Below are 22,820 nucleotides of genomic sequence, written 5' to 3' on the forward strand. Positions count from 1 at the left end.
TTCCTATTCATTCTTGATGTTTAATTTCCACCCAAAAAAGTGTTTTCTGCATGATCTTGGCAGAACAGTTGACTCTTCATACCACTTTAGACAACTGACATCCCCACAGTCCAGTTAGAAAGCAGGATCAACAGAGAAACAGCGTGATTTGATATGATTTTATTGAACGTGATGGAACAGTGGACAGGCCAACGAACACATTATTTCACAGCCTGACTTGAAAACAATATTGTGAACTGTTCAATAATGTCTTGTATCAATACAAGAAAGGCCACTGTGAATGTGTTGACATAAAAAGAACGAGGTAACACAAATTATCTTAACAAGGCCGTTGTGCGAGGAATTCTTACAAACAGTAAATATACAGTATATATGTAATGAGCAGAAATCATTAGGGGAAAACTGTGGCAATTTAAGGCAAGTATACATTCTGGTTTGTCCTTCAGAGTCTACAAGGCACCCACTTATAAAAGCCATTATGAGTCACTATCATTTAAAAGTAAATACAGACCACTAGTAAATGGGCTTGTATCAATTAATAAATGAAAAGCTGCTGAATGCCTTTATTTATGGATGATAAACCCTTTTAAAGGAAAAAAAAAACATCTGAAATGGATGGGGTGGGGTTTGTTCACCAGCTCAGAGTTTTTAAATCTGTCTGAATGTATTTCCTGTTGCAGTGTTTGCCAGTATCAATGGCTGACGGGAAATAAACTTGGACCCAAGCAGTTTCCTGCCAGTGCAAAATCATTTATACAGGTGTGTTATTCATTTTCGTAGTGTGTGAGATTTTAGTGATTAACATTTAATGCATGGATAAGACTGTATCTTTGCATTTTAAGTATATCCAACCCTTTTAAAGCCCTTAAGAACTTGAATGCAGCTTGAGTCAACTCCAGCAAATAAACTACAGTAAATTACAGTAAATGTCTGATTCAATACTCAAATTTCGATCGTGGCTTTATTATCCTTCATAAAGCATTCTGTTGCAAGGTTTTAAGAAGTGCAATACAAAAAAAGCTGATAAAATCACACTAGTGGTACAACAGGTATACAACAGGGTGATTTTTCTGTCTTTGGCATTAGTCTATGCAGTCAGGAGTCATTTTGTTATATGTACTCATCTCTATATAAGTCTGCATATTTGCGCTGCCTTTCATGTTTGGATGCTGTACTGTAAATTACTTGAATCAAATCACAACTAACAAAATGATAACATCATTTAACAAGCAAGCAAAAACATAGTGAGCTTCAGAAAAGGATAAAAAAAAAAAGGTGTTCCAATAAAATAATCCTTCCAGTTTGTTCCTAAGATATAATTCACTGATTGTCATCATGTTTGCACCCTGATTAAACACCTAAGTGTTCACCGAGTTATGCAATTGATGGCCCTTTGCGTGCAGCAGACATTAAAAACACACCTGGTACCTGCCGAGATTATGCTTGTGAAAGTCTTTTCTTTTGTACATGTGATGATTAAGTGCACACATGTTTTGTATTACATAACTGACAAAATGGTAGGGACAGTGAGTGTCCTGCAAAGAATGCAGCTGAACACGTGTGTGTGTTTGTGTGTGTGTGCAGACCAAACAGGGTGAGTGAAAGAAAAACAAGAGTGAGCAAGTTTGGTTATTTTTTTGCTAGACTAGACTCCCCGGCCAGGACACCACCGTCAGCGTGACTTTATTCTTCTGTAGCTTGAGCATGGGGATGAGAGACGAGTTGTTCATTCCCACTGTTGTGGCTCCGTTGACCGCCACTATTTCATCACCGCACCTGGAAAGAACCACAGCCCATCAGTGAATGTGGAGTAAGAGTGATGAAAGGACACAGCAAGAGTGGATAACATCATGTTAAAGGAGTCAAAGTGGGGTTAACTCACTTAAGGCGTCCGTCAAAGTGAGCAGGTGTGCCAGGCACGATGGTTTTGATGAAGAAAGGCTGCTGGCCGTGGCTCTCCTCGTAGCCTCCGACGATACTGAAGCCCCAGCTCTCATTGTTGGTCTTTTGCAGAACAATGTCGCGGCACCAGTGCATCTGACTGAAATCACAAAGGGGGAGTCAGAGATGAGCCATGAACAGAGCACAGGTGAAGTGGAGGAACAGAATTCAGGTTAAGTGGTGTTAATCAGGGTTTGTACCTTGGTAATCCCAACCAGCGAGTCCACAGCGGAGTCCAGTTGAGGGCGTCTTCTCGTGGGTCATCCATGGGATCCATTTCATCCTTGCTGGCAGCCTCGGGGTCCTCCTCTGAGTCCTCGGAGATGGTCTGGATGACACGGAGCACCACCTGGGGCTGAGCGGTCTGCGTCTTCAGTGCAGAAACGGCCTCGCTGTATGTCAGCTGGGTCAGGTCTACACCGTTGATACTCAACAGAACATCACCTAAAGATGAAGTTTTCAATTGAGTTTGAATTTACAAGAGTGGTCCCATTCTTTATATCTATAAACCCATAAAAAATCCTCCCTATGCATTTTCATTCAACCACAAACAGATGCTGTTTTGTACCTCTTTTGATGGTGCCATCTCGGTGCAGACAGCCAACAGGCTGCACACTTGTGATGTAGACGGGCAGACGGCTGCGACAGTCTCTCCCTCCAGCGATGGTAATGCCCAGGGAAAGCCGAGGCTCCTTCTTCAGGCTCACTGTCTTCTCCTGGCTGGAAAACCCACCTGGAGGATCCTGTAAGAACAATAAGACAGATCTAATACTTCATAATGACAATCACGATTAAGATTACTATATGTATACCCTTGTTTAAGATCTCCTGTTCTGCACTTTCTTCACAAAAAACATTAAGATTCCAAGTTACTACATGAAATCTGTGCTGACAATTAACTTAAGCCTCTCCAGGATCCTTTGACTTAATGGATTCCACTTGTAGAAACAAATGTGAAACATTTGAGATGGAGCTGAGAGGTACGGGTAGAGGCAACGTGTGAGGATCAACACTAAGCTCTCGTAGTGGAAAAGATGTGTGGAAAATGACAGCTTCCACCAGCCTGCTTGTTGCTCTCTGGAGTCTGTAAACCATCAGAAGGGAAGCTTGGGGGAGGTGGGGAGGCTCTTCCTCCCCCCAGCAGGGAACCCATCCCCCCCAACAAGACGAAAAGGCTGGACTCTGCAGGCGAAAGCTAACTGTTACTAGCTTTGATCCTCTGCCACCCAAAGAAACAAGCAAAAAACAACAAGACAGTGGCCCCGTAGTGGCAGAGTGAGCAGCACCCCGGGCCTTTTGATCAGGACAGAGGGAGGCCCTCAAGAGGGGCTTTCATCTCTGTTCACCAACGCAGGTGTCTGCTCTCAAAGCTTCTCACTCCCAAGTGGGGGGTTGCTATTCTTTCTACTGACAGTATATGGTACAACTGAGTGTGATTCACATTTACACTGTGTAAACACAAACACAGGATACTACAACCAGCATTGTTGCTCGACGTATAACAGGAAGGTAAATTCACGTAGTCCACAGCTGGAAAGGATCCAAAACAAAAATAGATTGTATTTAAAAAGGAGGCTGAGAGCAATCTTTAGTTTTAACAGTGATTTATGAACAAATGTTCTGTATTACTTTCATGTAGGTGGATCGCCGTCTAAAGTACTGCTGCTCAGGCGCCCTCCTGGCTACTCTGCTGTGTCCTTCTCTGCTGCTTCCTCCTTCTTCGTGGGTCTCTGCAGGCCTCATCACCACAAAGTTCACACGCACCTCACTGCCCTGCAAACGAGAAGAAGATTTAATTAGACAACAAATGACAATCCAACATTGTACGTTAAATTCTGTCACAGTCACTGATAGTTTTAAAGGATTTAGCTCACGAACAAACATACAGTACTTTAAATTAGTAACAGATATTTTTCAAGCAAAATCACATGTTTTCAAATTGATTTCCTAGACTGCTGATAGATACTGGTTTACATTAACTTCAGGATGGTATGAAAATAGCAGACTTTTATCATACCAATAGGACATTTTCAATTGTATTTGGTGGAAACCCCAAAGACTGATAATGACAACTAATAAGAACTGGCTACTGAACAGCTGCTTTTTAAAAATGTTTTGTTTACTTCATTTCCATTTAGCAAATCAATTCTTATTACAAAAAAAATTTGTGGAAAAAAAAATCACACACAATAACTCAAACAATATCTATGTCATACATATATATATATACTGTGTATGTTTAAAAGATTTAGTAAACATTTACATTTTGTTTATCATCACAGGAATTTGGTGCTCATTGGCAGCTGACTTTGAAAATGTTGAATTCTGTTGCTTCCTTGAATCCACCAACAATGATGAGTCTACAACAGCTCCACGTTATCACAATTTAACTTTTACCAAAAATAAAGGTCTAAATGTTCGCTACGATCGACTGCCTATCAAACTTAGTTTTAAAAAGGTCCACAAGTTGATTTTCAAGCCACACAGAAATTAGTGATACGGGGAGAAGAAGAAACGAAAAGAAAAGAGTAATTTGTAGTTAATGTTTAATATGGCTTTTTTGTATGTGACAGAGACACACCTGTATGATCTGGGCAGCGCTCTCAGGTGTACCGTGCCTCAGGTCATGTCCATTTATGGCCAAAACTTTGTCATTGTTCCTCAGTTTTCCGTCTTTGGCTGCCAAACCCCCGACCAGGAGGTCCAGGATGAAAACACCGCTCTCATCTGATTTGCGGATGAGTTTGATGCCGAGTGGTTCGGTACGCACACTCTTCATAAGTGTCACCTGCAGGACTGTGCCAGGGTTGTGATTGGAGGTAACGTTGCCATGGGGACTGTGAGAAGGCTGGGTGGCAGTGGAAGTGGAGGATGAGGATGGGTGATGATCAGAGCGTAGATCTCTTGATTTGAAACCTTTCTCCTGCATAACAGTGAGCCTGAGGAGGGCAGGCTGCCACAGCACTGCCATGGCCCGGGCGTGGGGGACAGAAGCCAGACTGACGTCATTCACCTGGAAACATGACACCACAGATGGAAAAACATGAGAGTCAACAGTGAAGCAGTCTACCACCAACAAGGCAGTACATACTGGACACTTGCACCACTATGACAAGTTATGAGAAGTGTTATATTAAACAGGAAAGCAAGACTAAACAACTCTTACTTTTCCTCACTAGATGATTATGTAAAAATCATCCAAAAAGCATGACTTGATCGTTCGAAACTTGTTGCACTGTTTCTTTAGTTGTTTTACTTATTGTCAGCCTGCCTCTTCTGTCAAAGTGATCTTTGATTCACAAATCTGATGTAAGAGTGGGCCTTCACAAAAAAAGGAGAAAGATTGCATTTCAAGAAATTACAGATGCTATTGTCACCATATCTCTTTACATCCATCAGCTTTCCACAAAGCCATAAAAACTGCAGCTAATGTTACAGATCCTGGGGGCAACTGTGTTGATCTGGGTTTTTGTTTTCATTTTCAGGTTTGGGATTGGTTTGTTTTAGAGGAAAACCTGCATTTTGGAGGAAACACTGAAGCAGAGGTGCCAGAGCCAAGACTGAAATAGTCTATAAGATCAGTTTACAGTGATACCACATTCCAGGAGAGCTGGATGGTAGAAATCCAAGAGGAAGGACGTTGTTGGAAGAGAAGAAACAACAACTTATTAATATCTCTTTCAAGTCATATTATGTACTTTCAGTCTCCTCTGTGGGACCCCCAGAACACATTACAACAAAATGTGTAATCATTTGTTTATTATAACTGTGCAATAATATCTATGAGCACCTTTTTATCCAATTTTAACTGCATACGCTGGCATGAATGAGTGTATGGTCTGTTTGCTGTATAGATGAGAGTATATGAGTGATGGTTGGATGCCTGTATTTATTCTCAACTATTTCTATTTATTTATTTTTTTGATATACGAGTCCGGTCTTGAGCGCACCTGAATTTCGTTGTATGTTCTGTACAATGAAAATAAAGTAATCTTTATCTTTGAAAGTGTTCCAAAAAGCATGTTCTATCTATCTATCTATCTATCTATCTATCTATCTATCTATCTATCTATCTATCTATCTATCTATCTATCTATCTATCTATCTATCTATCTATCTATCTATCTATCTATCTATCTATCTATCAATCAATCAATCAATCAATCTATCTATCTATTTATCTATCTATCTCTCTCTCTCTCTCCATCTCTCCCTCCCTCTCGCTCATTGGCAAAGTAAATTATTATAAGCAGCAGAAAACTACAAACCTTTTCAATAAAGGTTCATGTTGAAACATTGACCCAAAGAGATTGTGTCAATGTTGACATGAAACCCTAAAGGTGGTTTTGTCAATCTGTGACATTCACCAGAGATGTTCATGCGCAGTGTTATTAACCATGCCCTGTTGCCATGGAGCTAAAACCTGTTTTTCTTGATTATCTCCTTTCCCATTCCTGGCTGCAGAGCACTGTGTTTACAATTCCATGAGAATCTCATAACAAGGTGTTTATGTTAAAATATTCAACTGAACTGTGTCAAGCTATGCCGCCAGAATACTTATAACCTCCCAGGCAGATTTGAAAACTCAGAAGACAAAAACATCACATTCCTCGCTTCACTAAGGGCCATTATTATTCTCTCTCACCTCTAAGATATGATCCCCTGGGGCCAGTCTGCCATCGCGAGCTGCTAGCGAGTCCCGGACAATCTCCTGGATGACTACATTCCCCAGCGGTGTGTCTTTTCCCCCCACGATGCGCAGGCCGAGCTCCTGCTCAGGCTCCTCTCTGAACAGCTCCACAACATTGGCCTCAGCTACCAGACTGGAGCGCAGGGGGGTGTTGTCTGGAGGGAAGAGGGACACAGAGCCAGGGGGAATAACTATGGCTGGATTTCCAGTTTATGAAACAAACATTCTTGCACTTGAACTTTGGCGCTCAGCTCCCATTGCCTGAATTTTACTACTTACTACACAATAATACCACTTAAAACACATTCAATGCACAAACCAAATGTAACCATTTCAAGGATCATTCTTGGGTTTCATTCATTGGTGATGATTTTAATACATAAATATATAAAATTGTATTCACCAAGGTAATTGTTAAGGTGGGAATCAGTGGGAAAAAACATCAGCAGTCTTAAACAAACTGCCAGGTTAACCAGATGTATGTAACCGTATAGTTTTCCTGTGCAGTGAGGGATTATTACTGACATTGTGGGTGTTTTCACTACTGTTTTACTTCCAAATAAAGTGGTTAAGATTATCTGGCTAATCAGCGATAACTTTCTTAGAAAAGTAGTATAGGGGCGGCTGTGGCTCAGGAGGTAGAGCGGTTCGATTCCCGGCTCCTCCAGTCTACATGTCGATGTGTCCCGTTGCTGTGCCAACGGTGTATGAATGCGAGTGAATGGTTAGCTTCCTCCTGATGTGCAGGTTGGCACCCTGCGTGGTAGCTGCCTGCCATCAGTGTATGAATGTGTGTGAATGGGGTGAATGAGTTGTAGTGTAAAGCGCTTTGAGTGGTCGAAAAGACTAGAAAGGCGCTATATAGGTACAGTCCATTTACCATTTACAAAAGTATCATAAACTGTAGAAATGATGGACTGTCTGAAAAAATTAACAGGAATTATCCTTTAAACAGCACTTTGGAGATACTACAGAGCATTTGTGTATATAATATTATATGTGTAAAGCATAATACACATATTATATTATATACATATAATATTTTATTTTATAACATCACAGTCAAACAAACTGCACATACTGTAAGTTAAAAGGGTACTCTGCCATTGTACTCCGCTGTATAGGCGGAATGCATAAAGACTGACACACATGTAACTTCCAGGAAAAGAGAAACTTTATATCTCAAAATTGTGGAGATATAAATGGTCTCTTGCAGGCAAGACCCACAATGCTGTGTCAACTGATATAGTGCTGCTGAACTATAGGTGACATTTGTTTTTTACAGTGAACAGAAGCTGGTCATATAGATAGGAAAGACAGTGGGGCAGAATTTTAGCACACTGGAGTTGGTCTGAGTGTATACACAGACTGTACAAGTATTTACACGCTACAGTCAATTCTTTAGTTGTGATACAAATCTTTTTACTACCACCAGCATTACAAAAAACATATTCAGCTGACAGCAGTGATAAAAGAGCCTAATCTGGGTGAGTCAAAGTGCTGACATTTTTAATCTAAGAAAATATTATTTTAACAATCAATAAAAAGAGAACTTAGTGGTATATTTATCATGATATATAAGTGTAAACTCAGTCTGTTTCACTTATATCAATAAAGATTTTAGGGGCATTAAAGGCAGTAATTTAATAAAAAACAGTGTAAACTTCTCTGTGGACAGTGATGATTAATTGCCTGGCAACTATGTTTTGGTGGACTTTTGATTCATGGAACGGGCTTTCAAGTTTATCAAAGGGTTTTTCCCTGTGAACGAGACAGTCTGGTTAAAACACTTGTGAGCTGGTACATGTTTCTACATCTATACTGATGATTCACCTGTGACAGATGTAGGAATCAGAACCTTAAGGCGAAAACATCAGCGATTCTTATCTGTTTTGACAACCAACCCCCACTGAAGGGAGTGGGCACCTGGAATTAGGTTTTCTGCATCATGCTTCTATAAACATTATCCACGGTCGTTGCAACAGTGTATGATCAACACGCTATTGCAAATCATTTCCTATGACGTTGTGTCACTCAGGGTTGAATCGCTGTTATACTGGTAGCTGTTAGGATGATAAAATGAATCCATACCATCTTCACTTTCTTCAAAGGCAGGATTAATTAGCCCAGGCTCAGGCTGATCTCTTGTGGGATTTCGGGATATCGTTGCTGAATGTTTAGCATCACCAGACGGCTCGCTGTCACCCTTGCGTCCCTTTAACTCGTTCCAAGAGGGCCTCTTCCTCTTTTCTGCTTCCTCCCTTAGTCTTCTGAAAACAGGACATCTGGGAAAAGACAGGAACACGAGGAAACTAGTAAGATATTGATATGGGTGGTGACCTATAAACATGGTTTCAAACGTGTTTTTGAAAGGGTGAAGAGGAAACAAGAGGAGAGAACAAGTGTACTTATGCACAGAATTCAGACGAGAAGCACTATGCAGATGAGTAGAACATTTCACTGCATTGCAGGGTGTCTGACTGAGATCGGTTGAGTCTGATTAAGTCAGTCAGAGTGCTGGGACTGCTGCTCATTCCTCATGTCTGAACTTTGCCTCCTCGTTGTTTGCACAGAGAGGCTGCAACAGGACTATCTTCCACCTCCACCTGACCGCGTCAACACTACCAGCCGCCGAGATGATAAGCACCTCTCTGGCCATGTGAAAAACAATACTGACCTGCAGCTTGTGTTGAGCTCAGTAATTACAAGTTTGTACGTCTGAAAAGGAACGGTACTTTAGTCTGTTATCAGAAATAATATTATGGCTTTAAAACTGACAACACATTCCTGGAATGGTCACGCAGAAGAGAAACAGTTTCAAGGACAGTAGTTGTACATTCCTAAGCGGGTGCCAGAATATTTTTTCTCTTATTGTGACCTTTACAAATCTTATGTTTATGTTCAAGTGGAGATACAAGAGACAGTACAAGACATTTGATACACCTTACAATATATGCATACACTTTACTTTAGAGGAAGGGTTTGATATTTTTGGGAAATGGGCCTTTTCTTTTTTAGATGAGAGTTAGATGAGAAGATTAATACCACTTTCATATCTGTTATTTAATGTCCGTTATATGCCTTATTAGTAGATATAAAGCTACAGCTGGCAACCAGTTAGCTTAGCTTAGCATTAAGACTGAAAATAGGCTCTATTCTGAGGGAACTGTGGTTTTATGGGGGTGTTATGTGCCACTACTTCTTAGCTAATAGCCAGTGGCTTCTTGGACTCCTGTTGTTACCGTGATGTTGCCAGGCAACCAGCAGAGACCTAAGGTAGTCAATGCATCAGGCTAAGAAGTAGTCCGGTACATAACCTCACATAAAACCACAATTTCTTCAGTTTTTGCACAAATGAAACAAATCAGTTTATACTATGTTAATTAGAGCATGTTAATTTCCAATTAATTTGACAGATAAAAGAGGGGCATCAGTGATATCAGTGGTATAACTATTACATTGCATGTAGTGTTTGGGATATTGTTTTAATTGTTTTAAAGTTTAGCAAGATGTAAGATATGTTTTGCCTTTTAATATAAAATTATACAGTACCAGTCAAAAGTTTGAATGTATCCAAACTTTTGACTAGTACTGTACATAATGCTCACAGTATCAACATTTTGAACAATTTCCCTTTATTCTAGCTAGACATAAACCTCATAACCACTGACATTGCTATCATTGCATGTCTGTGATCTTTGACCTCATCCCTACCCACAACCACAGGAGTCTTACCTATTGTGCAGGTGAGGCTGTAGTTCACAGCGTTGCATCTGCTGCTGGCAATCTGCATAGTGAGGGCACATCACAATCAGCTTGTCCAGCAGGTTCCTGACCAGCAGGCTGGAGGGACGGCACTGGTGCAACTGTAGCCGCAGGCGGTCCACAGGGCAGAAGTCCTGCTCCTTCAAGAAGTTGCTCAGGCAAAGAAAGCAATAGGTGTGGCCACAAGGGGTGTCCATAGGTTTGATCAGGGGCTGCAGACAGATGTGGCACACCAGCTCATCGTCCACTTCATCCTGGTACTCGTACAGGTGACTGTCCTGGCCTTCATGCTGCTGGCCACAGTCCTTACAAACCCTCGCCCATGACAGGCCTGCAGTGCTGCTGCCGCTGGAAACCTTGTTTTCTGTTGTAGCCATTGGCTCAGTCTAAACATCCGCTGCACAGGGAAAATGTTGTGTCCGTTTCTACACAGCCGCTTATCTCCTCAAAAGCTGTCTATGTCTGCATCTCAAAAGGTGAATCCACTCAAACGGTAAAAGTGAAACAATAATCCACAGTCAGCAGTGTTATCTCCATGTCTTCATTTTGAATTTCTGTTGAAAGAGAGAAACAGTGATTTCTACTGCACAAGTTGGGCTATTCCTACTCATAACGACCAGCCCCACAGGAAATGACAAATCCACTAAGCAATAGCAATATAGCAGCGAGCCGCAGCTGCTTCCTCTCAGCAAGTTTCCTGAGGGACCAAAGGAATTCTCATCTCAGCTAAAAGTCACTGTGCACGTCACTGAAAGAGCTAAACTCGGTGCAATGAGGCAAAAAAGCGGACTAAAGTCAAACCCCCGCTAATGGGAAGGAACAAAGGCATGGCACTACACGAGAGCAAGAATTCTGAATGGACTAGGCAGAAATGCAATTCCCATCACTAATGGCCCCCTTGCATCCAATCAGCAGTGATCTCCATCCCTTTGTGCAGCTCCTAATCTCCTCTAATTCCTTCTCATAAGGGGAGCGCTGATTAGGAATGCATTCTTTTGAGAAACTTTGGGTCATTTATTCCACATGAACAAATACATCAGATAAACTGAAATTTCATGAATCCCAACCGATCTCATAAAATCTAGCTTGTAAGATAGATTACATTTAATAAACTGGTGTGCCTCGAGGTAGGTAGGGAGGGCTTCCAAGAAGACCATAAATATTAGGAGCAAAAGTACAGTTTAGTTGTTGTAAATGGCTTTTGTACAACACAAACAAGTTGAACACTTTAACATGCTTTATTGTAGAAGGACTTGCTGTCTGAGGGGCTAAAGTGGGAAAGAAAGACAGACAAAAAATACCAACAAACCTTCAGATGCATATCTTCAAAATAAAAAAGAGTAAAGAAAACAATGTAATTTTCCATTGCACATTGCCACAAACGATATGAAAAAAGAGCTACCTTCAGTCTCTATCTCTTTGTGATTTCAGTCCAGATTTCAGCTACAAAAAAAAGACAGCTTTAGCTTCAGTTACCTCCAAGCTACTCACCCGAGATGATATCTTTGTTGTCAAGCGCTCGGTAGCCACTGCACACAAACACGAGACTCTAACCTTGCAGCTGCCTTAAGCTTGAATGAAACCAGAGCCCTGCCTCCCCTGCACACCGTCAGGATAAGGTCTGTGTGTGTGCGAATCTGTGTGTGTGCGTGTGTGTGTGTGTGTGCGGACACATATTTGTGTGCATGAGCGTGGATGTGTTTGAGCTCTGGCTGCACCGCTGTAAGGAATGCAGAGGGGAAACTGGTGTAACTAGGCAGAGTGGAGAACCGCTAAGAGGATGGGAGAAGTGTGTGTGTGTGTGTGTGTGTGTGTGTGTGTGTGTGTGTGTGTGTGTGTGTGTGTGTTTGGGGGGTTGGGGGACTCAGGCTGCTGATGTAGCACAACCACAGGTAAAGTACTCTCAACAGCTGAGTGATTGATTGCAAACACAAACGCCTGATTACAAATATTGTGCCCTTCCACAGACGCACGCACACACTGGCTGAGGTCACACAGGCCGTCCCTCCCTCTCTTTGTCTTCACTGTGCACAAGTGATACCTGCTCCTGTAATGGATAGGGGTCATGGATCCTGTAGCACTGAGAGAGAGGCACAGTAGAAACCAGGCTGTGCTCCATTCATTTGAAAAAAAAAAAAAACATTACCTGGTGCAGGAATGTAAAAAAAGAGACAAAAAATACACTAAACTTACATTAAATGTACTATTCTGCCTCACTATAAAGAGTGCATTTAGTTCACTTATCAAGAAAAACATTCCCAGTATCAGTTTTTCCACCGCTATCAAATTCCTTTCTAATGAGGGCACGTTATTTGCTCTGCGATACTCTGACGCACACTTGCAGGGAGTCACAGCTGTTCACAAAGAGCACCCGAAGGCTTTCACTGAAGATGCAGGTTAAAGTCCTGGTTATAGTAGAGTAGATGGCAGGTAACCGGTCAGCGAGCCTGCAGATGATGGACACCCTGCTAATTATTGTGTCTGCGGGTGTCGGACATCACAGAAACGCAACAGTTTATCCCTGCGTTTCTCAAGGATACAGCAGGAAATCAATAAAGGTACTCATCTTTCTTGGGATCTTCCACATGAAATGGACGCGTGTCAAAATAGTATAGCATGATGTTAAAAAAAAAAAGTGTAGTTCAGAGGCAATGAGCTGATTGATTGATTGATTGATTGATTTGTTGTTAGAGTATTGAAGCTTCTCAATTGTGAGCTTTTCTTCTTCTCTATTACGTCATGGTAAATTAAATATCTTTGAGTTTTGGACTTTTGGTCAGAGACAACAGACAATTTGAAGAGGTAACCTTTGCCTCTGTGAAATTATTCAGAGAAGAGCTGCGAGGATTAGTCGACTGACAGCGAGTGGATCTGGTACAATTATGATTATTGTCGTTTTTTGGGCTGAAATTATCTGGTCTCAGCTTCTCAAATGTAGGCATGTCACAATAATTCAATAATTACATCATCGAATTATCGTAAAATAACATAATTATCAACATCATCATGTCTATATATTGACTTATCATATGATACACGGACATGACCTTAATCATTTTTTTTGCCTCAATATTGCCACACTTCGCATTAGCAGCTAAGAGGCTATTCATGTCACATTGGCTAAGCAAGTAGTTGCCTCCATTCCTCACTGTGCACGCCCTGAGTGGAGACTGCAGAAGCGAGCAGCGCTGCTTATATGGAATTAAAGGTAAATAGCTCTGTCCCAGCCCATAATGGCAGTCTGTGTTTTTACGGAAGCGTAGCGCCCCCTCTCCAATCCCACCAACCTTGCATTATTATGCCATTGCCTATTACATTATCATAATATTAGTGGTATAAAATGACAATAATATCATTTATCGCAATTATTTCTGAGACAATATATCGTCCAACAAAAGTAGTTATCATGACAGTCGGGCCTAACCAAATTTAAATATTTGCTGGTTTTCACAACTGTAAACTGATTATTTTTGTGGTTTTGGACTGTTGGTTGGACCAAACAAACTATTTTTTTTTACCATTGTAACATTTTACACAGCAAATGACTACTCAAGAAAATAACTATCAAACTGAAATGAAATGAAAATATTTGTTAGTTGAAGCCATAGTTCTGACATTGAACAGACTCCACAACAAACCAATTTATCCCCCTGTCAAAAAAATCAATAAAAGTCTTAGTTCATCTAAAAATTGTAAATTTTCATTATGGATTTGAGTGTCATTTACTGTTTCAAAAATGCTTCTTTAGTCTCGGGTTTCTTTAAGAAAGCTTGTGTAATACCTCAACGTAACATGTATGGTTTCACATATGTGGATTAAAGCTAATCCTAAACCAGAGTAGAAACATTATTTCACAAGAATCCAGGACTTGGAGAAACATTTTAGACTAAAGCTCATATCTGTAGCATAACAAGACAGTTCCTGAGTTGATAAGGTAAGATATGTTTTTACAGGTTTAGAGCCAACAACGGATATCTGCTCAATACGACCAGCTTTAATGAATGAACACTTTATCCAAATCAAATGCTTTGTAATCATGTGACAGTCTAAGCTTCGGGGGGGAAGTTTCTGTGGTCGTACAGTGTCCTCCAGTCTCACGGAGGATTACCAGAGGTGGCTTTTAAAGCTGAGCCAAATCACTCGCTTTGATGGTCGATATGAGTGAGTCACATGTGCCGCCACGCCCTCGCTGAACACAGGTACGGCCGTGTTAGACAAATAAATTCTCTGGTCCATGAGACAGGAGCTGTGTAATGTCTGCCTCTACTTTAACACTGATGTCTGGAATTACCAACAAAGAAATGACACATTAAAAACAGTACATGAAATGGAAAATGAACCAAATTGCTACCCACCGTGTCTGAGCATGACATAATCATAACTCCAAAAATGTCCCAGTTTTTATGGCAGTGTCTATTACACTTCACTCATTACTAGAGCTACATGGATATTTTCTCTGATCTGTGCCTGTCTTAGAGTGAAGTTACCTTTCCTTTGTAATTAAAATAAAATGCTATATTTAGCTATCTATTTTGAGCAGTGTTTGAATATTATGTAATTGCTATGGAAACGATGTGCAAAGTCTGCTGCTTTAAATACAATGACCAGTATTTGCAAGGCATATCTATCCACAGGAAATCATCAACAGTGTACTTGTGATCAACATCTGAGTGTGTCCAAAGTGTTTTCCACTTCACCTTTTTCCATAGCTGAACATTTAAACTTTGAACCAATCCAGCTTGATTTTAAACCTCACTGCAGCCTCACATGTGGAGTGTCACCTCTGTCGCCTACAAAACACACACAGCGGTTGAGCTAATATTCACAGAGCTGCTGAGCCTCCTACTGTGTGACAGCCTGTCAGTGTACACATACCAAACTGGGCTCAAACACAACCATGACATAACATTCAGGGATGTCACCTTTGTATTAAGCATGAAGAGCAGCATGCAATAGTAGTTCATTAACGAGACCCTCTGCTTATTGTCAGTGAGTGTACGTCACTCACTGGATCATCCAGTGAATATGAAGATTAATTCATTACTCAGTTAGCTGATGATTGATTTTGCTCAAGAAATATAAAAGATCAAACAAGGCTGCTTGGGACCTGACAGAAGTTAACACTGTATCAATCTCACTACATTTGTAGTCCTTTACTTCACAATAATTCAACATTAAAAATACCTTCTCTGTTGTCTCAGTACTTCCAACAGCTAACACAGAATTGGGAAAGAAAAAGTCAAGTAGAAATACTGTTACTCAAGGTGGATTAGGATCACTTTAGTTAAAAACTACTCAAGTACAAAAGTAAAAGTAAAAGTAAAAGAGGCTAATGCACCACTGACTAAAGCATTAAAATGTTGCTTACAGTGTGCGTTTCAATAATATACACTGAACAAAAATATAAACTCAACACTTTTGTTTTTGCTCCCATTTTTCATGAGCTGAACTCAAAGATCTAAAACATTGTCTATATACACAAAATACCTATTTCTCTCAAATATTGTTCACAAATCTGTCTAAATCTGTGTTAGTGAGCACTTCTCTACTAATCCATCCCACCTCACAGGTGTGGCATATCAAGATGCTGATTAGACAGCATGAATAATGCACAGGTGTGCCTTAGGCTGGCCACAATAAAAGGCCACTCTGAAATGTGCAGTTTTGCTTTATTGAGGGGGTCTAGGGGGGTCAGAAAACCAGTCAGTATCTGGTGTGACCACCAGGGCCATTATGCGTACTACTCAAGATTACTTGAGTAGTACGCATAATGATTACTTTATTTACACTAAATGAGTTCTTATATAAAAGTACTTTTACTTACATGAAGGTACTCATCACAGATAATGGCCCATTTTAGACTATTATAATCTATTTATCATAAATATATTATTGAAACACTAATATGTATTTCAATGCTGTAGCTGTTCGAGGTGGAGATAAATCAATAACTACAACATTTAAAATGCTGTGTGGAGTATGAAGTACAATATATTCATTTGAAGCATAAAGTAGCCCTAAATTAAAGTATTTCAAAAATGTACTTGAGTCCAATATACTTGAGTAAATGTCCTCTGTTCCTCTCTCCCACTGATGTCGACCTTTACCATTTTACAATTAATACAACCAATTCAGTGATGATTTCCACAAAGTCGCCAACTTGTACATGAGGGAAAATCAGCTCATTTTGTGATCACTTTCCACCCCTGCTTGGATGTTTTTGTTGTCACCAGGACCATAAATAACTCAAAGCCCCCACCACACCCCCTACCTCATGCCAGCCCATGTTGCTGTTGGTTTGGTCCTAATCGCTACACGAATGTGACAGATCCAAATGACAGAGGAGGTAATAAAAGTTTAGGTTTCTCTAGTCTCAGACCCAGCGCCTCGTTACCTGACATGGCTTCACCTTCAGTACGTAACGTAGAGCGCCAACTCACTTTTACTGAACATTTATGCTGTAATACATTCATTGTTTTTACAATTAACCACAGACTCGATACATCCCTGACAGACTAAGACATATTTGTTTGGTGTTTGTTTACTTAAACGGAACAAAATTTGCTCAAGTAGAGACCGAAACTCGTCTTACCTGTGTGGAGGGTTTTTTCTCCCCCGGAAGCAGCAGCAGCAGCAGTAGCAGCTAACATATCGCTATAAGCTAAAACAAAGAGGTAAACTCACCTAATAACCAACTTCACACAGCTTAAAGTCTGACCAGCGTCTAACTACACCGCCGAGAGTTTTACGTCTTTTCTTTTACCGCATTGCTGCGGGTGAATCATCCCGACACGTTGTCCCAGGTGTAGCTCGACCTAGAGGGGAAGGCTGGGCTGCTGTCCCAGAAAAAACACAGTGGAAGGCGATGAGGCGTTCAGGTACAGGAAGGAGTCAAGGCAGGTGTACACACTGCACTGCTCTGTCATAGCTACAAATGTAATACTGTCCTTTTCAGTCACTTATTAGCTACAGAACAACAATACAAAAACAGTAACAGCTATCCATTATACAGAATAGCCCATTTACACAATAACCTGTCCCAGTTTCTGTATGATCTAATATCTATTCAGTCCAAACGTAGCGGTGGAAGAAGTATTCAGATCCTTGGAGTTGAGTAAAAGTACCAATGTAATAATACTCCAATAAAAGTCCTGCATGAATGTATAAAAGTATAATCAGCTAAATGTATTTAAAGTAAAAGCACTCATGTCATCCCTTTGATTGATAGATTATTACATACAAAACCATTAGATTGTTAATACTAAAGCATTGTATGTATATATATATATATATATATATATATAATTTATTTTTTTAATGAAAATACTTCAAATGAATCACCGACTTGAGGAAAAAGCAGCTCAATTAGTGCATTTTGTGATCACTATCCACCCACTGTCCACATTTTTTTTTTTTTATGTATATGCTTTTGTTTGTATAAAACAGTTTTAGGATTGTTATCTGAGGGTGAATGTTATGGGTGAAGCTAAAGTACTGTCATTGACACAAATCTGTTCTGGTCAGATAGGGAAAATAGTGTTATGTATCTGTATAACTGTACAAAAGGTTAAAAGCTCATTTTCATTGGGATTCACATGGTTTATTAAGAGTCATGTAAAGGATTTGATGTCATCTATAAAAAGGAAAACTTTAGCTTTCATAAAGGGACTAAATATTCTTGTTAGAGTGGGCCAGACTTAGCAAACAGGCTGCTAGTTGCCTACCGCTGATGAAGACATGTGTACATATAATTGTGTAGTTCTATATATGACATGTCATTCAGAAAATAGGCTAGTCAATAGATTTTGTGTGAAAAACAGAATCACCAAGAAAGCCAAATGACAGAAAACTGACAAACAAATTTATAAAATCAAAAGTATTCACACGGTATGTTTTCATATGGATGACTGTGTTATGATAACCTGACAGACGGCCCCTCTAAACCCTCTATGTACAGTTTTTGTTTGCTTGAACACTGCCTGGCCCTGGTGAGCTGTTTGTCATTTGATCAAACACATGGGAATATGCAACATGAGAACAAATGGTTTTAGATTAGTCAAGTATATTTGCACAAACTAGGAATTTGACTCCAGTTTCCAGTGGCTCTCATACTGTATATACAATGTACCAAAAATACACACAAGCCATACAACTAAACAAGTACAGCAGATTAACAGAGAGAAGCTCATAAACATATAACTGTTACATATATGTCTCTATACAGGCCAAACTGTATTCATAGGTTACAGTAGTGTAAATAGCTAATGTAATAAGTTACTTTAGGTGCTTAAAGTGGGTCATGTACAGTGTATGAACGTAGATCTTCAGTATGTACAGTCATTTTGGAATCCAACTAAATAATTTTCATTATCCATTAATCTGTTGATACTGTTCTCAATTAATTGATCAGTTTGTTTCAGAAATGTCAGAAAATGGTGAAAAAAGTTGATCATTGTTTCTCAAAGCCCTGAATGATGCCCTGAAATTATTATTTATTTTCTCTTGTGCCGACAAGTCCACCAGCCAAAGATATTTGGGTTATTGTCGTAGAAGATGAACAAAACCAGAAGATATTCACACCTGAGAAGCTGAAATCTGAGAATTTGGACATTTTTCCCCAAAAAATGACTCAAAATGATTAATTGATTATGAGAATAGTTGGTGATTAATTTAAAAGTTGGGAACTAATCGATTAAGCATTGCAGCCTTACAGTCATTTCAAATAGTCTGTACTTCTTTAGGACAGGGTAACAATATTATGTAGTAAAGGACCTTTGTTCAGGACCTCTACCATGTCAGCACAAACCACTTTACACACAGTAAGCCTGAAGCTTGAAGCCTGGAACGCAGTGCAGCTGCTCAGTTTGTTTTATTGATCGTTCAGCCTTGGCTAAAATGATCAGCTGATTAACTGATAAGTAAATCAACAGAAAATTAATCTGCACCAATTTTGATAATTGATTGAGTCATACAGTTGTTCTAGCTTCTAAAATGTGAACATTTGCTGGTTTTCTTCTCCTTGTATGATGGTAAACTGAATACTTGCTGGGGTTTTTAACTATTGATTAAACAAAATGAGCAATCTGATTATGTCAGCTGAGGAAATTGTGATGAACACTTTTCACTAGTTTCTTTCCATAGACTAAAGAATCAACAATGAAAATAATCGTTATTTGCATCTCTGTTGTCATCTGACTGTAATCTGAGTGGTAATCTTCATTCCACTGTAGTTTAAACCACGTAAAGTAAACACTGACAGAAATTTGAATTGGTTTATTTTGTCACACTTTGTTTAATACCAGCCTGTGTTTCAAGCTCCAGACTTGACCATTTCCAATGTCTCTCTTTACCAAAACTCATGATTTATCAAGACAAGAGTTATATTGTCAACGGAATAACGCTGCAAAGAAAATACTGCTGTTTTGAGACTGCGCCAGTTAAAAGGGCTGTGACACATGAACGGTGTAAAGTGCTATACCCCCTGCAGAATGGAAGGGAAGTCTCTGTGCCATAAAACCTCTCTGTGAAAGCCTGTTTCCCCCAGGATTTATAGCTGTGGTAGAAAACCTCAATACAGAGTGACATTTGCTGATACAAGCTCAGAGAATGAGACACTCCATGGTGGCAATACAGATGTCAATTGCTCTATATTTCATAAGACAGCCAGGAAGCGCAGCTACATCTTCTCTCAGTATTAGCTGAATTGAAAAATTAATTGTGAAGTGTCATCATTTATTTTTTGAGAAATGGCACTTTCTTGTCTTTCCTACAGCCTAAATGAAAAAGTAATGGACATATTCATTAGCTGTCATAAACCAAACAATTACCCAAATAAAATGTATTTTAACAACAGCATACGTTTGAAAAGATAAAACATGACATGACAAGTCGACCCAATTGTATTTAAATAGCACAAAATCATAAATTTGCCTGAAAGGGGTTTTCAGTCTGCAGAACATGCAACAATTTATTTCCTTAAACCTTTGATTTGGTTAAGTAAAAACTCAACCACTTTAAACCCGTTATATATTTTTTTTTTAAATGACAGGAAAACATTCAAATAGGACTGCAATTAATGATTATTTTCATTATTAATTTATCTGTTGATTCTTTTTTTTCCCTGTATTTTTTTATTAATCAATTAGTCATTTGGTCCATAAAATGGTCAAAAAATTGTGAAAATGTTGATCACTGTTTCCAAAACGTCTTCTTTTGTCCTGGCCAACTGCCCCCAATCCAAAGATTTTCAGTTTACTGTCATAGACGACTAAAGAAATCAGAGAATATTCACATTAAGAAGCTGCAGGGAATTTAAAAAAATTCCTTAAAATGATAAATTGAGTTGGTGATTCATTTTCTGTTGTACAGCTAATCAACTGATCGTTGCAGATCTTCTTTCAACATGTCTAAATAAATCACATGAAGTGTTTGTCTGTCACGGTGACACTTTTGGCTGTCAGAATTAGATGTATTATGCCAAAAAAAACACTGTTTACAGCAATTCATCAGTAGGATGGTTTGTGGTTGGTAAAAGTGCAATGAATTTACACACAGCTGGAGAGAAGTTTGAGGGATCCTTCCAAAGACCAACAGCATAAATGAGAAAGAGTGACACCATGTGTTCAGATGAGGTATTATAACTAACCAATTACTTGAAGTTGCTTAAACATTGTTGGACACATATAAATGTAAGTATTTTGGTTGTTTTCTGCTGCTTAACATTACAAAGGAATTAATGTGTTTATTATAAGACTGAAGTATTTAAAGTAATCATTAATTGTGTAATCAACACTATATTCACATTTTATTTCTAGACATCAGGTGAGCTCTCTTTGTTTCACTGCATTGAACTTTGAGCTCCTGATGGGAAAATTGGAAATGAAGTAAAAAGACAAAGAGACAAGATAAACGCCGACCTAACAATACAGCACATCACAACGCTCTGTCTCGCTCCTACAGAACAGACTCACAGCACACTGTTTGAGCTGTGGTACCTACAAGCAAGAAAGAGGGCTGTTTGTCTTTCCTGGGATCAGTAAACATCCTCAACACAAACAAGTTCCTCTGGAGTGAGAGAGGAGAAACTCACACCGTCAGGGCAGCTGCACTCTCACTCCACCAGGGCCTTTGATGTCCTTCAGAGAGAGCTGATAATGAAAGCCCCCTACATCTTAATTCTTTTAATTGGAGCGTGGATGTAACAGGTTGCTGATACATTGTTCACATTGTGTCTTTGCTTGATGGGAACTAGGCATTATTTTTAATTGTCATAAAAGAATCATAACCCTTATTTTGAGGTTGTGTGTAGAAAGTTGGTGCAGTATGTGTAGATAAAGAGTGATATGTCTCCAGTTGGCTCACACCAAGGGAAAAAAACTTAGTGTGAAAAATTGATGTCAATAGGTTTGTTGTGGCCATTAATGGGTCAAGCTGGTGGTATTCTATTTTTTAACTATCAACAAATCTCATGAAAAGACTAAAACCAGCAGTCCTTTTTTCAACATTTTCCCACTGTGACTCTCAGCTTCAAGCCTGTTCATTCCAACAGAAGACATAAACCTTCAAAGGGAGATCATAAATGTGTAGTTTCACTTTCTCCAAAAAGGGCTACATCATTTCCTAAATTAACTGGGCTAGTGAGCATTACATTAAAAAGAGTAAAAAGTGCATTTGTCGTGAACTCACACTCAACACACATTTGGTGCGCCACTGAGTTTTTACAGCAACAAGATGGTATATGCGGGAATCAAAACAAATAACAGTGAATATGTCAGCCAGTGCGACGCATATGGCTCATTGACAGTGGAGGATTATTTCACAGACAGATAAACTATATCAGGCTCTGACTATACTTATTATAGTAGAATTCATTAATTGTTGGTTTTGTCCTTTTTGATGGATTTATTGACGATGAAAAAAAGTATAGAATATCACCAGACTTTAACTTTCAACCTCACTGAGGCTTGTTTTGTAAAAGAGAGAGAGTCTGTAGACACAAGTGCAGCGACTATCTGCTGTTTTGGTAAACTGTTGCTAAGGGGAAACCAAGGACAATTTTAACTCTGCAGCAGCTTGACGACAACCCCCCTCCCTCCCTCTGGCCACTCCAGTCAAAAAAAAAATCCTTCCATCTTGCCTTTGGTGTGACGGCGAGGCATTTGGTTCAGGCCACAGCTTGCACTGCAGCCTCAGGTCCTGTCTGGCCTCCACATGATGGCTTTTAATCAGTGACTTACGAGACGAAACCCACCACACTGTGACATTAAATCGTTTCTTCAGTGGGCTCATAATCCATTTGTGGATTTTGAATTTATTGCCTGATTATGGCTCACATTGGCCATGATCCTGTGCACCATAAGATGGTTTTGTGTTTTTCGATTATATAATTAGCTGGGAATTGACAGGTAAAAAAAATATAAGAAAA

At 39.6% G+C, this 22,820-nt stretch overlaps 1 protein-coding gene across 2 annotated transcripts; it reads right to left on the bottom strand.

The window, feature by feature from the left end:
- Positions 1-150: 150 nt before the first annotated feature.
- On the bottom strand, positions 151-17,254 carry lnx2b (ligand of numb-protein X 2b). 2 transcript variants are annotated; one of them, XM_062425357.1, is made up of 10 exons: positions 17,081-17,254; positions 10,367-10,950; positions 8,723-8,916; positions 6,587-6,786; positions 4,523-4,954; positions 3,571-3,714; positions 2,510-2,684; positions 2,142-2,385; positions 1,883-2,041; positions 151-1,776 (listed from the first exon to the last, which is right to left on the bottom strand). In XM_062425357.1, exons 2-10 carry the CDS (start codon positions 10,771-10,773, stop codon positions 1,641-1,643), a joined length of 2,091 nt encoding a protein of 696 aa, XP_062281341.1. In that variant the 5' UTR covers positions 10,774-10,950; positions 17,081-17,254; the 3' UTR covers positions 151-1,640. The 2 variants fall into 2 exon arrangements, with proteins under 2 accessions (XP_062281341.1, XP_062281340.1); XM_062425356.1 differs by having other exon boundaries at positions 16,989-17,254.
- Between the last annotated feature and the right edge of the window lie 5,566 nt (positions 17,255-22,820).

The sequence above is a fragment of the Scomber scombrus genome, chromosome 9, assembly GCF_963691925.1.
Source record: "Scomber scombrus chromosome 9, fScoSco1.1, whole genome shotgun sequence".
In the NCBI taxonomy this organism is placed as follows: Eukaryota; Metazoa; Chordata; class Actinopteri; order Scombriformes; family Scombridae; genus Scomber; species Scomber scombrus.